Consider the following 12,350-nt stretch of genomic DNA (forward strand, 5'->3'; position numbering starts at 1 on the left):
ACCTAAGTACTTCGCTTATTCCTCTTTCTTGGTTTGCAGGCAGCATCTGGCTGTTGTAACATATCCAAAAAATGTTAGCTCAATTACCCCAGTTTCTGCTACAGACGTCCCTGTTTTTATTCTAGTATTCTGTTTGGTAATCCAAGTGATTACCTTTACAGCTTAACTTACTGTACTTAAATCTTTTACCTGATTCATCAGTTTGAATTGTCTATATGTAAACAGGAGAATCTTTGCATTTAGGGTTTTCCCGATGTCTATTCCCAGCTTATGTCGGCTGTACTGCTTATTGTTTATAATATTTACATTTGATACAATACTATACAGTCCACTTGTTTTTAAAATACGTCTTCTGATCATGTTTGCTTTACATGAGTAAAAGTTAGAAGATCTTCTCATGATCACCCAAGTGCTTTCAAACATATACTAAGCATACATGAAAGTTTCCTGACTTGTAAACCTTTCCAAAAATATAGTTACCATCAATAGTTTGCTGACCTTCCTTCCTATACCCATTTAATGCAGTTATATATCTTTGTGACTTTGTGTATATAATTTTAAAAGCTAGAAGAAGCCATATATGTACTCATCTGGGACTTGCTTTATTTTTGTTTTAACTTAATAGTATGTCTTGGAAATTTTTCCACAGTGGGACATAAGGTTTACCTTATTTTATTTGATGGCTTTTGTCCCAACAATGATGAGCGTACACACCAGGTCTTTGTCAACAGCATTTGCTGGGAGAAGGTCATAGACCGGTGCATGGCTATTGTTCCTACCTTCAGCCTGTGTCCATATCTCTTGTGCTCTGAAGCAACACTCGATTTTACAGCGTGGGATGTCATACTGGGAAAGTTCTGGGCCTTTGGCTGTGGAACTGTTCAGCTCCACCACTGAGGGAGTCCCATCCTTCATGGGTGTGTGTTCAGGGTTGTGGTTGAGCAGTCAATTGTCCTGGCCCACCAGGCCTCTTGCCTTGTCCTGACACCACTAAACATTCATGGTTGGGGAATACCCTCTCTCTTCCTGTAATCAGGCTGTGCCCTCCCAGTGTTCTTCCAGGGTGTAGTTGGCTTCCATGAAGCTCTGTAGGAGACCAGCTCCTCCTCTGGGAAGCAGGCTTGCAAGTTAACCCTTAGCTCTCAGCAGTGTTGAATCCCACAGTGTGGATCACCATAAATTAATGACCCATTCCTCTGTTAACACATATCTAGTTTCAAATTTTTTCCTAGTGTTTAGTGTTTAGCGTAGTGTTATAAATAATGGCTTAATGATTCTTCTTGTGGTTAATTTCTAGAAATTGAATTCCTAAATCCAAGAGTATGTGTATATTCTAATTCTGAAGGCCGTCCTCAAATGTCTTCCAAAAGCTGACACTGCCACCAGTGATACTTGTTTCCCTTACCGATAATTAATGTTATCAATCTTTTTGAATTTTGCCCCTCTGTTATGTTGGGCTTTAATTTGTATTTCCTTGGCTACTAGAGTCATTGATTACCTTTTAATGCTTACATAACCTTTATAGATCCCCAATTGCAGATTTCTTGCTTATGCTCTTCATCTAGCTTTTGAGATTTTTATCTTTTTTTCTTATTAATCATAGGTACTCATTTTGTAGTCTTTATACTAATGATTTGTCTTTATATATGTTGCATATATTGTCTCCATTTCTCTGATTGTCTTTTAACTTTATTTATAATGTATTATGGTATATAGCAGTTTTAACTTTTAGGAAGTATATTTTGCTACATCTTTTTGTAGCATTTGGGTTTTGAATTTAGGAACGCTCTTTCCAACCAAGATTATAAAAATATTTTCTTGTATTTTCTTCTAGCACTTTTATAATTTAGTATGCTCATGTTAATGCTGAAGTCCAAATGGCATTTATTTTTACATGGTTAGGGCCATAAGAATCTAATTTGTTTCTCCCCATACAGCAAGCGGTTGACTCAACACCATTTATTTTATAAAACCCATCATTTCCTTATTGATCTGAAATGACATCTTTATCCCTTATATACATGGATCTTTGTGCTGTCTATTCTGATGATTTATTTGGTTCAGCACTCTAAATGACATTCATTTGCTAAACATCATCGATAAACTGTTTCATTTAGGCAGGGGAGTATGAAATTCTTTATTCTTACAGCTTCTCACCAATTTTAAATTTAAACAGCACAAATGTTCTGTAGTCTAAAATTATCAGGCTCTTCCCTTATGGGTCCTTTAGTGAGAACAGAAGTGGTGGAGGACTGTATACCTTGGGCTGCGTTACGTAAACTGGGAAGCAGACCCTGAGCTGCTCTGTCGGAGCACATTCCGCCAACTTGCAGTGACTTGGCAGCTTTACGTCCTTCTCTCCCACAGAGATTTTCTCATTTTTCTTAGACTGGTTTTTTGCCCAGTAAATTTATAATTAAATACTACTGGTTAAAAAAAATACATGATTAACTTCTTAAGTTTAATTTACATAAACACTTTCTTTGGATTATTCCTTATTCATTTTGAATTACTGTTACAAAGATATAGTAGAAACCCCATTGCACTGAAATGTTAGATAAATATGTACTACAGTGCATAGCATTGATACACTTGTTCCAATACATAAAACTTAACTACAGAGTAATTATTTTCAAGGATATGAGTTCAAAGACTATATTCCAAACAGGCAGAAGAAGAAATTGCGTTTCTCAACGTGTACACGTACATACACTTATATAACTGTTTTGGGAATCTGTTTTTATTCCAATGAATTGAAATTGCCTTTCAAATACAATAGGAAAATTGCTAATAATGATCCTGATAGTTGAACTGTTTTTCATTTAATAGGAAGACTAGTAGTAGTAATTAAAAAAAGAATTGAGTACCTACTGCATTTTCTGAACATGCTTAATGTAATTTACTTTAATTCTCCTGACAGCCTTATGAGATACATGTATTTTTCCCATAAACCAAAAGAGTGTTCCATGGTCAGAAAGTTTGAGATTCAAGGTGTTGAACAAAACTGACATGTTTCTTTAAGTAGAACTTTCAGAATTTTTTATGTCAATTTACATATATAGCATGCCACATTGTTACCAGAAGATTAAGACCATCATTAATTTCACACCAGCGAATTTGTAAATGTCGAGGCAGATAGGTAGCTTCCCTTGGGGAAACAGAAAACTCAGATTTATTTAGTTCCTCTGTGTGCAGACACCCTTCTGTACACTTCAGCATATGGTCTCTGGGCCAGTCTCTGTATTTCAGCCTCTTTATCAGAAAGATCATATTATCAGTACGTATATACATAGGAAATACCCAGTTCTGTCAGAGATGTTAATTTGTTATTGGCCAAGGTCTCTCTGGTTCTGTAGTTAACTCATGATGTTTGCCACACATGCTGAAGACCACAGCCTTATGACTGACTCCATGATGGCCTGGGTACGGCCCTGTGATCCTGTGATGATGGGAGGAAAAAGAGCAATGCAGAAGGGTGAGCTCTACCAGATGTTAGCCTCCTGCAGCCTGGTTGGCATGGGCACAGACTAACCAGCTAACTGTAATAGGAAGTCCGGAAGTAGCTTCAAACTAATAAAATATTGGTGAGGTGATATTTCAAGTCAATGGGGCAAAGATGGACTAGTAATGAATGGTATTGAGAGGTCCAGCTTGTAGTCTGGACCTACACTTTGTACCACACTTTAGGATGGTTTTGAAATGGATCTAACACTTAATGTAAGGTTATACAACTATACAGGAACCAAATTTGGGATAATTCTTTTATAGCTTCCAAGTAGGGAAGCCATAGAACAAAATTTAAAAACTTCTGCTTTTTCCATAAGCGAAGTCAAAAGAAGAAAAAAAGGAAACGAAGGAAAAAAAATATTTGCAGCTTCTGTCATAGACCGTCAATCTCCTTAATGCATGAGAGAATGACTAACAACACTGTAGAAAAAAGGAGATCAAAATATGAAAACAGTACATGGAAAAGAAAATACATATGGCATTTCAATATTTGAAGATACTTAGCCTCATTCATTATAAGAGAAATGCAAATTAAAACTTAAAAATTAAAAAATGAAACTCCAGTAAGCTGGAGTTTTTTTCTCCTACCAAATGGGCAAAAATTTGAAAGTTTGGTAACACACTACATTGGCAAGAATGCGCAGAAACAGGATCTCTCAAACATTGTTGGTAGAAGTGTAAATTACTGCAACTTCTCTGGAGGGCAATTTGGCAGAATTTATCAAAATTACAAAAGCATATGCCCATTGACATTTGAAACACTTCCACTTGGCATCATGAAATTCTCTTGGCATCCTGAGAAATAGAAAGTGTTCTACAAGATTATTCATTGCAACCTTGTTTACACTAGCAAGTGGTTGGAAACAACCTAAATGCCCATCAATAGAGGATCGCTTGATATAATACGCTGTACCCGTACTGTGGAATACTGTGTGGTTATTAAAAAGGGAGAAAAAGAAGGCAGAGGAGAGGGGGAGGGAGTGGGGGGGGTGGAAATCAGCAACAGGAGGCTCTCATACTGATGTCCCCCTGTGCTTCATTGTTAGGTAAGGAAAGCAAGATGCTGACTAATATTAGGCCAGCAAGTTTATATACCAGGAGGGTGGAGAAAAGACTACAATATATTTGTCGTTTGAAAAAGTCGTTTTTAATTCTCCCAAAAGATTGATAAGAAGTTATAAATTGTACCTGTTGGGGGGAGTGGGGGTTATCTGGGCAGAGCTGGACAGTGTATCTTCCATTGTTAGACTTTTTGTTGAAATATGCAGATGTGTGTTTGTTCAGCAGCTTCATTGGTGCTTTTTCTTTTAATAACCAAAATAACATATATCCAAAGAGGGAAAAATTCAGAATTTTTTTGAGCTTCCTTTTCCTTAGGTTAAATACAACATAAATTTAACTTAATGCTTTTTGTATAATAGTGAGTTAGTAAGTAGTACTAATAAATAATTTTGCAGAGCTCTAGAAGCACTTTCGCTATTCTGGTTATTATTTTGAAGCACATTGCCTTTGAACTGAATAAAACATTTCCTTTATTACATGTATTTTAAGAAGCCTTAAAATTAGTTCCCATTTTGGTCTTTTGGCTATAGCCCAGCTTGAATATTATGTAATACATTGTACATTGCTCTCTTTATGTATATATCATAAGCTGCCTCAAGGTTGTCAATACGTCATATTCCAAAATCTAATTCTGAGTTTCCTCATAACTTTCCCAGCAAGTCCTGCATGCATCCTAATCCCTGTAGGGAGCTGGCAACCACACTGCTCCAGCTTCCCATGCTGAGTCCCGAATATCTGTCCTTTTTCTTCTGCCACACTGTCTTGATTCCTATGATTTTGGGATAACTTCTGAACTCGGAACATGTGAGTCTTCCAGCATAGTTCTTTTTTTTTTTGAGACTGTATTAGCTTTTCTAGGCCCAGTGCATTTCCATATGAACGTTAAGATCTGCTTTTCAATTTCTGTAAAGCATCTCACTGAGCCTTTGACAGGGAGTGCATTAAACCTGTGCTTGAGTTTGGGGAGTATCGCCATCTTAATACCAAGTCTTCCAATCTGTGAACATGGGACACAAATAAGCTCTTTACGTTAAAATTCAGTGTCAAAGTGAAGACATTGTTCAGTCACCCAGTCCGAATGACTGTGTGCCCAGTTGGCTTAACTGCTATTATGCCTGGTGAGTTAGCCATGACCTTGTTGGAAATCATGTCTTAGAGCATCCTTCCTTCTCCTGCACCACCCATCCTTGATTAGTGCCACTTCGATTTACCATGCTCATTACTACTCGTAAGTTCTGTTTGTGGGAAGAATGTGTGAGTTCGGGCTCAATAACATTCAGAATTACTTACCAGAAGGTGTCTGATTATTTATTGTTCCTCAATATTTGCAACATGTTACAAATGTTCTTGAATGCCGGGACAAAAGTTTGCCTCTACCTGCTGTAGGTACTGTGCTTTAAAGGACAGTGGACAATATGTCCTAGTTTTTACTTCCTAGGCTTTGATTGGAATAGCTTGATTTTGCAGGTGCGAAAAGGCTCGGTTTTGTCCCGATATTTTAAACAGTTTTATATGACGTGACATTAAAATGCAGAGGAGCAGATTTTGATCGCATGCAAATACACTGTCATCTGTGAAATATGTAAAATGTATCTTTTCTATTGCAGACAGACGTTTCCTATTTTATGTTCTTGTTAGCATGTATTTAATGCTAATGTATTTAATTAGCATGTATTTAATTTAATCTTATCTGTATATAAAACAGAATTATAAAAATATATATATGTGTATTATACATAAAATATATGAGCAGTATATATAGTGTAAATAAAAATATATATGTATTTGTAAGTATATGTGTATGAAATGGTCCTTAATACCTTGTAAAATATCAGCTTCCACACCACTTCTTTCTTGTCTTAGTCTGTATTTTTAAATAAAAAGAAGCCTCTCACCTTTTTAAATTCTCCCTCCCCCTCCTCACTTGCTTCACTGTTAGTCTCCTGATTGTTAGCTTCCACATACTGTTTAGGTACTAAGAGATGTTGGTTTATTTTTGTCCAAGATACACCCTTTCCAAAAACAAAATAGTCTTTTTTTGATGTCATCACTTCAAGACCGTCACTGAAGATGAGGATTCATTGCTTTTATATTGTCTCGTATTTAAGTATATGTTACGGATTGAAGTTGGTCTGTTTTGGTAATTCTGATTTCCTCACTTGATCAGGATTGTCTTTGATGATTCTTTTTTTTTTTTTTAAAGATTTTATTTATTCAACAGAGAAAGATAGCCAGCGAGAGAGGGAACACAAGCAGGGGGAGTGGGAGAGGAAGAAGCAGGCTCATAGCCNTAAAGATTTTATTTATTCAACAGAGAGAGATAGCCAGCGAGAGAGGGAACACAAGCAGGGGGAGTGGGAGAGGAAGAAGCAGACTCATAGCGGAAGCCTGATGTGGGGCTCGATCCCATAACGCCGCGATCACGCCCTGAGCCAAAGGCAGACGCTTAACTGCTGTGCCACCCAGGCACCCCTGTCTTTGATGATTCTTAATGCGTAGCTTTTTTCATAAGGGAATAATGTAGGTGGCGCTGAAGAGTGGGCGCTAAGTACAGTGGAGGCTGTTTGTTTTCACCCCCCGGTGTCAGTAAACACTGGTGAGTTGAGGGGGTGTCATGGAAAACAATGGGAGATCTGCAGAATTAAGGGAGTGATTTGGAACAGTTCGCTCAGCTAGTGGGGGAATTAAAAAAATGGTCCTCCTCCTTTTAATTATCACAAAAGTGGACATTTGTTTCATCTATCCTCAGATGTTTTCCTGTTATTTTTGTCAACATGATATTATTATTCCAACGATTATTTATGCATAAGAGACTACAGCTTCACCCTTTTCCTAGAATGTGCGTAGTATCTTTGAGATGCTTGTATGTAAGGATGAAGGTTTAACCTCTGATAGTCAGCTCATCTCCTGATGCTCCCTCCCTTCTCTGCACCACCTCTCACTCTCGGCCTCTAGGAGTAGTGTGATATCCTCAAAGTAGCAGGCCAGGGACAAGCTGGAGGGCACATGACGTGCTTCTTCATTTTTCACTTAGTACAGTGATTATTTACAATAGGGATTTATAGAAAAAGCAGGAAAGCAAGAAAGAGATGAGCCATATATGCATATTTTCACAAACGTAAGGTATATTTAGTCTAAGTTCTAAGAGAAACTGAACATAAAGTTTGACAGAGCCCTAGCCAAAGGCAAAGCTTAAAATAGCTGAAAAAATCTCTTTTGTTCTGGTTCTTCTTATTTTTAAAGGTGTTTGTTGTTTTATAAATTTTTTAATGGAAATAATATATAATTAAAGTGTATTTGGAAAATAGAAGTGGGGGTTGTTCTGTAGTTGCATTAACATTTTGCTGTGTTTCTTTCTAGTCTAGCTGTAGAGGAATTTGTCTGATTTAATCTTTCTAATTCTGTATAGTTGGGCACTTGCATTTCAGGACAGACTCTGCTTAGGGATGGGAGGGAGGTAGCCTAAGCTTTTCCAGGGAAATATCTTGGATCCGGTTATAGGACTATTCCCATAAAGCAGGATGCCCATTCACGAGGAAAATATTTGTGTTCCCCTTCATCTGGATGTCTCTAGGAAAGGTCGTCCTTGTCCCTTTGCATCTGTGGCATGTTCTTCCTAGAGCCGCTGTCATGAACTCTGCCTTGCTTTCCTGATACTCCTCCACTCTCCTCTCTCCATGAGTGAAGAGACGACGTGTTCACTGGGTCTTTAGATTTCTAATGCCATTTGTTGCCTTTACCTGTGAGTGATAGTAAAGCTACTATAAAATTGTTGGGTTATGACCAATTTTGCATTCATCACCCGTGTTTTTAGGGCACATTCCTGCAAAGTCAGCGTCACAGTCGAGTATGACACACAAATGTAATCCTACTTTGAGGTGTTGGGGCAGCACAGAGCCTCGTGAAGGCTCCGGGTAGGACCTTTCATCGTCTGGTGTGCGTTGTGAGATGTGTTTGCCAACTGCCATGCTCCTACCTTATTGGTCACAGAACCTTCACTTCAGACAACATCCTGCAGCCTCTGTTCCTCGGCAGTACCCTCCAGAAATGCTGATGATCCTATTGCTGGAATTTTCTTTTTGCATTTAATTTTGCTCTGTGGGAAATTTGAGGCCAGCCTGATTTTTTTTTTCTTTCTAGTTAAGTGCACCCCCCTCCCCGGCCAACCTGAGTGCATTTGCAGTGCCCTTTTTAGTACTGTTCTCCCAAAGACGAAAGACAGCAGCTGTGTATGTGCTCAGAAAGCGTCTAGGTGGGCAGTGTCTGATGCAGAGATTCACAGAGGGGTGAAGGAGCAGGTGGAGGAGAGCAGAGGCGTGTCCCTGTTATCGGGGCATTTCAGGCCTCGCCTTTCTGAATGATAGGAAAACAGTACGAGAGGAGCCTATTCCTATTTTCAAGGCTATTTGGCGTACAGAATATGGGGCCTCCATTGGGTCTTTCAGTCCTTCATGCTTAGAGACCAACACCAATGTGGAAAGATCGCCGGCACTCCACGCGCTGCTGCTTTTCTATCTCCAGACTATTTTAGAGCTCACTTGACAGAGCTTAGAAGCCAGAGCTGTTCTGTTTCCTCAGTGCTCTAAATTCAGTGAGGCCACAGTGCTTTCCTTTGCACCACTCCTCCCTGGTGAAAGGTGTGTTCTTGGGGTTAAGGGAACTCCTTCAGTGCCCTCAAGTGGCACCAGAATAATTTGATAATAAAATTGTAGAACCTGAGATTTTGTGCTTCCAGTTCCGCATAGAATTGGATCACTAAGGTAAAAGACCAACTTACAAATTAGCACCAGGGTTCACAGAAACTACCAGCATCATGGGATTACTGTATTGTGCAAGTGGAAATTACTGTACCAGTACAGCTCTCGACAAGGGCCTGACACTTCGAGAGGCCTACATAGTAGCATCGTCCGTGGTCTCATGGTGCTGATTCGACATTAATTTGGTTCACTTTTCTTTCTTACTCGGTAGGTCAAACTGTGCTGAAAACATCCGCAAGCACATTTTGCACACGGGCAAACATGAAGGAGTCAAGATGTACAACTGCCCCAAATGTGACTACGGAACAAACGTGCCTGTGGAGTTCCGAAACCACTTGAAAGAGCAACATCCGGACATCGAGAACCCTGACCTGGCTTATCTGCATGCTGGTAAGCGCTAACACTATTACCATAGCTACAGTTTTTAAGAGGATTTCATTTCATTCATCCTCAGTGTTAGGATGCTGTGTGTCCATTACTGTCATGTATTTTAACACAGTGGAGCACGTGAAATCATCTGCTTCCTGACTTCTAGAAAAGCGCATTCTGGGCTTATCCCACTCGACTGTGGAAATGGGTCTTTTCTGTCGTACGTCATCAAGAGCAAACTTGACAAAATAATCCTTCCAGGACAAGAAAGTTAGTAATAGCAAACAGTCAGTGCTCAGCTGACTGAAACGATAGCTGTTGTTTGAACTACATGTTTTGACTAATTGGTAGCATTTTTAATTTTTTTCAAAAAACGTTTGTGAATTAAAATGTTATGCCCTGCCCCTGTGCACCGATGTCTTGGGATGAGCACCTAGAAAGGGAGAGCACGTGCCCCAGGAGGGTGAGTTAAGCAGCTTGGACGGAGTAACGTGGTGTCACTCCTGTTTCAGAGATTAGGAGGGACTTGTCCGCAGTGTGAGGGCTCGGTGCTGCCGGCAGGGCCGGCCGCTGACATAGCCTCGCCTCCCTGGACCGGGAGCCAGAGGCGCAGCCACAAGGGCAGGTCCTTCAGATCTACCCCTGTGCGTAGCCCAGCATGTCTGAACTAAGCAGCATGCCTTCCTCGAGTGCTGCATTCTTACTGTGCAGGGCAGCCGCGGGACGGATGATGAGCACAAGGACAGGTTGGAGGAAGTGCTTACCCTGCAGGAGATTTAGAGAAATTTCCAAAATGTGGGCCAAGCAGTACTATACTTCAGTAATGCCGGTTGATACAGCGAGTGTTTTAAGCAGATGGCTTTGGGATCAGTTACAGCCACGTGAAAACTCTCCTCCTTTCCGTACTGGCCCTGTGACCTCAGGCAGGCCAACCTCGTCACGCCTCACGTTCCTCCTCTGTGAGTCTACGTGGCGGTATCTCTTTGAAGGGTCATTGTGAGAAGTGAAAAAGCTAATGGCCAAGAGCAGTACCTTTTATGCCTGCCTAGCAGGAGCAATGCAGAAGGGCTGGTGGGTCATGGCGGTGATGCGGGAGGTGTGACCACAGTGTTTGAAGGTCATGGGAAACCCACCCGAAATGCAAACGTCATGGGAAACCCTACCCATTTGCAAAATGTGTAAGTAATGTTTGCTTGGATAACATTTACATGAAAGGAGATAGAACTTAATGAATGGGGGCGCCTGGGTGGCACAGCGGTTAGGCGTCTGCCTTTGGCTCAGGGCGTGATCCCGGCGTTATGGGATCGAGCCCCACATCAGACTCCTCTGCTATGAGCCTGCTTTTTCCTCTCCCACTCCCCCTGCTTGTGTTTCCTCTCTCACTGGCTGTCTCTATCTCTGTCAGATAAATAAATAAAAATCTTAAAAAAAAAAAAAACAACTTAATGATTTGAGTTAGAAAACTATTCTTATCTATTGGTTATTATTACATTTGACAATGTCTGCATATAAGGTTATTACTTGTTTTTGCTGATGTGCCGCGGCAGCAGCAAGGTTTTCTGCAAGAGTGGTTTCTGGCCCGGAAGGGTACCATCAGCTGTGTTCTCCGGTGTCTGCACCGTTCATGTGCTGAGCATCTTGTAACCCAACATCCAGGGAAGCATATTATGCAGTTCTTTGAATAAAAGGTTGAGGTTAAAGCTACCCAAAAACAGACAGACAAAATCACTCCGGTCCTCACGTGATTCTACCATGTATATCAAACATCCGAAAGGCCATTAGAAGGGACATTAAACAACAGCCACAGAAAAGTGTCATTTGAGATATTTTCAATTTTAGTTGAGATAATATTTGGGAATTTATATGTTGAAGCATAGACATATACTTTTTGGAAAGTATTGTTGGAAAACAGCTCTGCAGAAAGAGCTTTTGCTGTGACTGTGTGCTTCCCCAGGTTGGGTACATGAAGTCATGTAGGACTCCCCTCCTGCAGTATGGAGGCCATGTAATTTAGCAGGCGTTCCCTGGAGACCAGGTCACACCCTGCTGTGCCACACTGTAAGGTCGTAGACCTCTGCACATCTCAGAGCTTCCCGTCCTCGTCCTCAGAGTCAGAAGCAATCTCTGCTTCTGTGTTGGCGTGGCCATTAGGGTCGGATACATTTGAACGTCAGCCCTATTCCCTTATTGAATGGCTCTGAAACTGTTGTTTTAATTCTGTGGGTCTCAGTGTCCCCCTCTGCAGGCGGGGACAGTAAGGGCTGTTAGCAGTGTTGTCACCATCTGTACCACGTGACGTGGGGTGCGCGCAGTAACGTGCGGCCATGCTGAGCAGCCATGGTTGCCCGTTGTTCTTCGTCTCTGTCACTTCTGTGGGGAATTCATGGTCTTGCCTCTCAATGATTTTCAGGAACTAAAAGAATGATTTTAGTATCATTTTTTCATTTCATACTCCAGAGAATTAAAGGCTTTATGTGAGCTCTAATTTTGGATATAGTTTTGTTTGAAAAACAGATAAAAGTGGTTATTTTTAAAATAAAAGTTGATTATTTAGAAATGTATTCTTTGATTTCCAGGCATTTAGGGATTTTTCTAGTTATCTTCTTGTTAACTATTGAAATAGTATTATAAGTTGATTTCTAGCTTCTATCTACT

The 12,350-nt window shown here is 40.3% G+C and overlaps 1 protein-coding gene across 8 annotated transcripts in view; it reads left to right on the forward strand.

Annotated features, from left to right (window-relative positions):
* Positions 1-12,350, forward strand: part of ZNF407 (zinc finger protein 407) — a 490,784-nt gene that overhangs the window by 299,418 nt on the left and 179,016 nt on the right. For all 8 annotated transcript variants that reach the window (XM_019804986.2, XM_019804987.2, XM_002924352.4 and 5 more), the window contains one exon: positions 9,538-9,716. In XM_019804986.2, coding sequence (XP_019660545.1) covers positions 9,538-9,716 — 179 coding nt within the window. The remainder of the gene's footprint in view (positions 1-9,537; positions 9,717-12,350) is intronic.

This window comes from Ailuropoda melanoleuca, chromosome 14 (assembly GCF_002007445.2).
Source record: "Ailuropoda melanoleuca isolate Jingjing chromosome 14, ASM200744v2, whole genome shotgun sequence".
In the NCBI taxonomy this organism is placed as follows: Eukaryota; Metazoa; Chordata; class Mammalia; order Carnivora; family Ursidae; genus Ailuropoda; species Ailuropoda melanoleuca.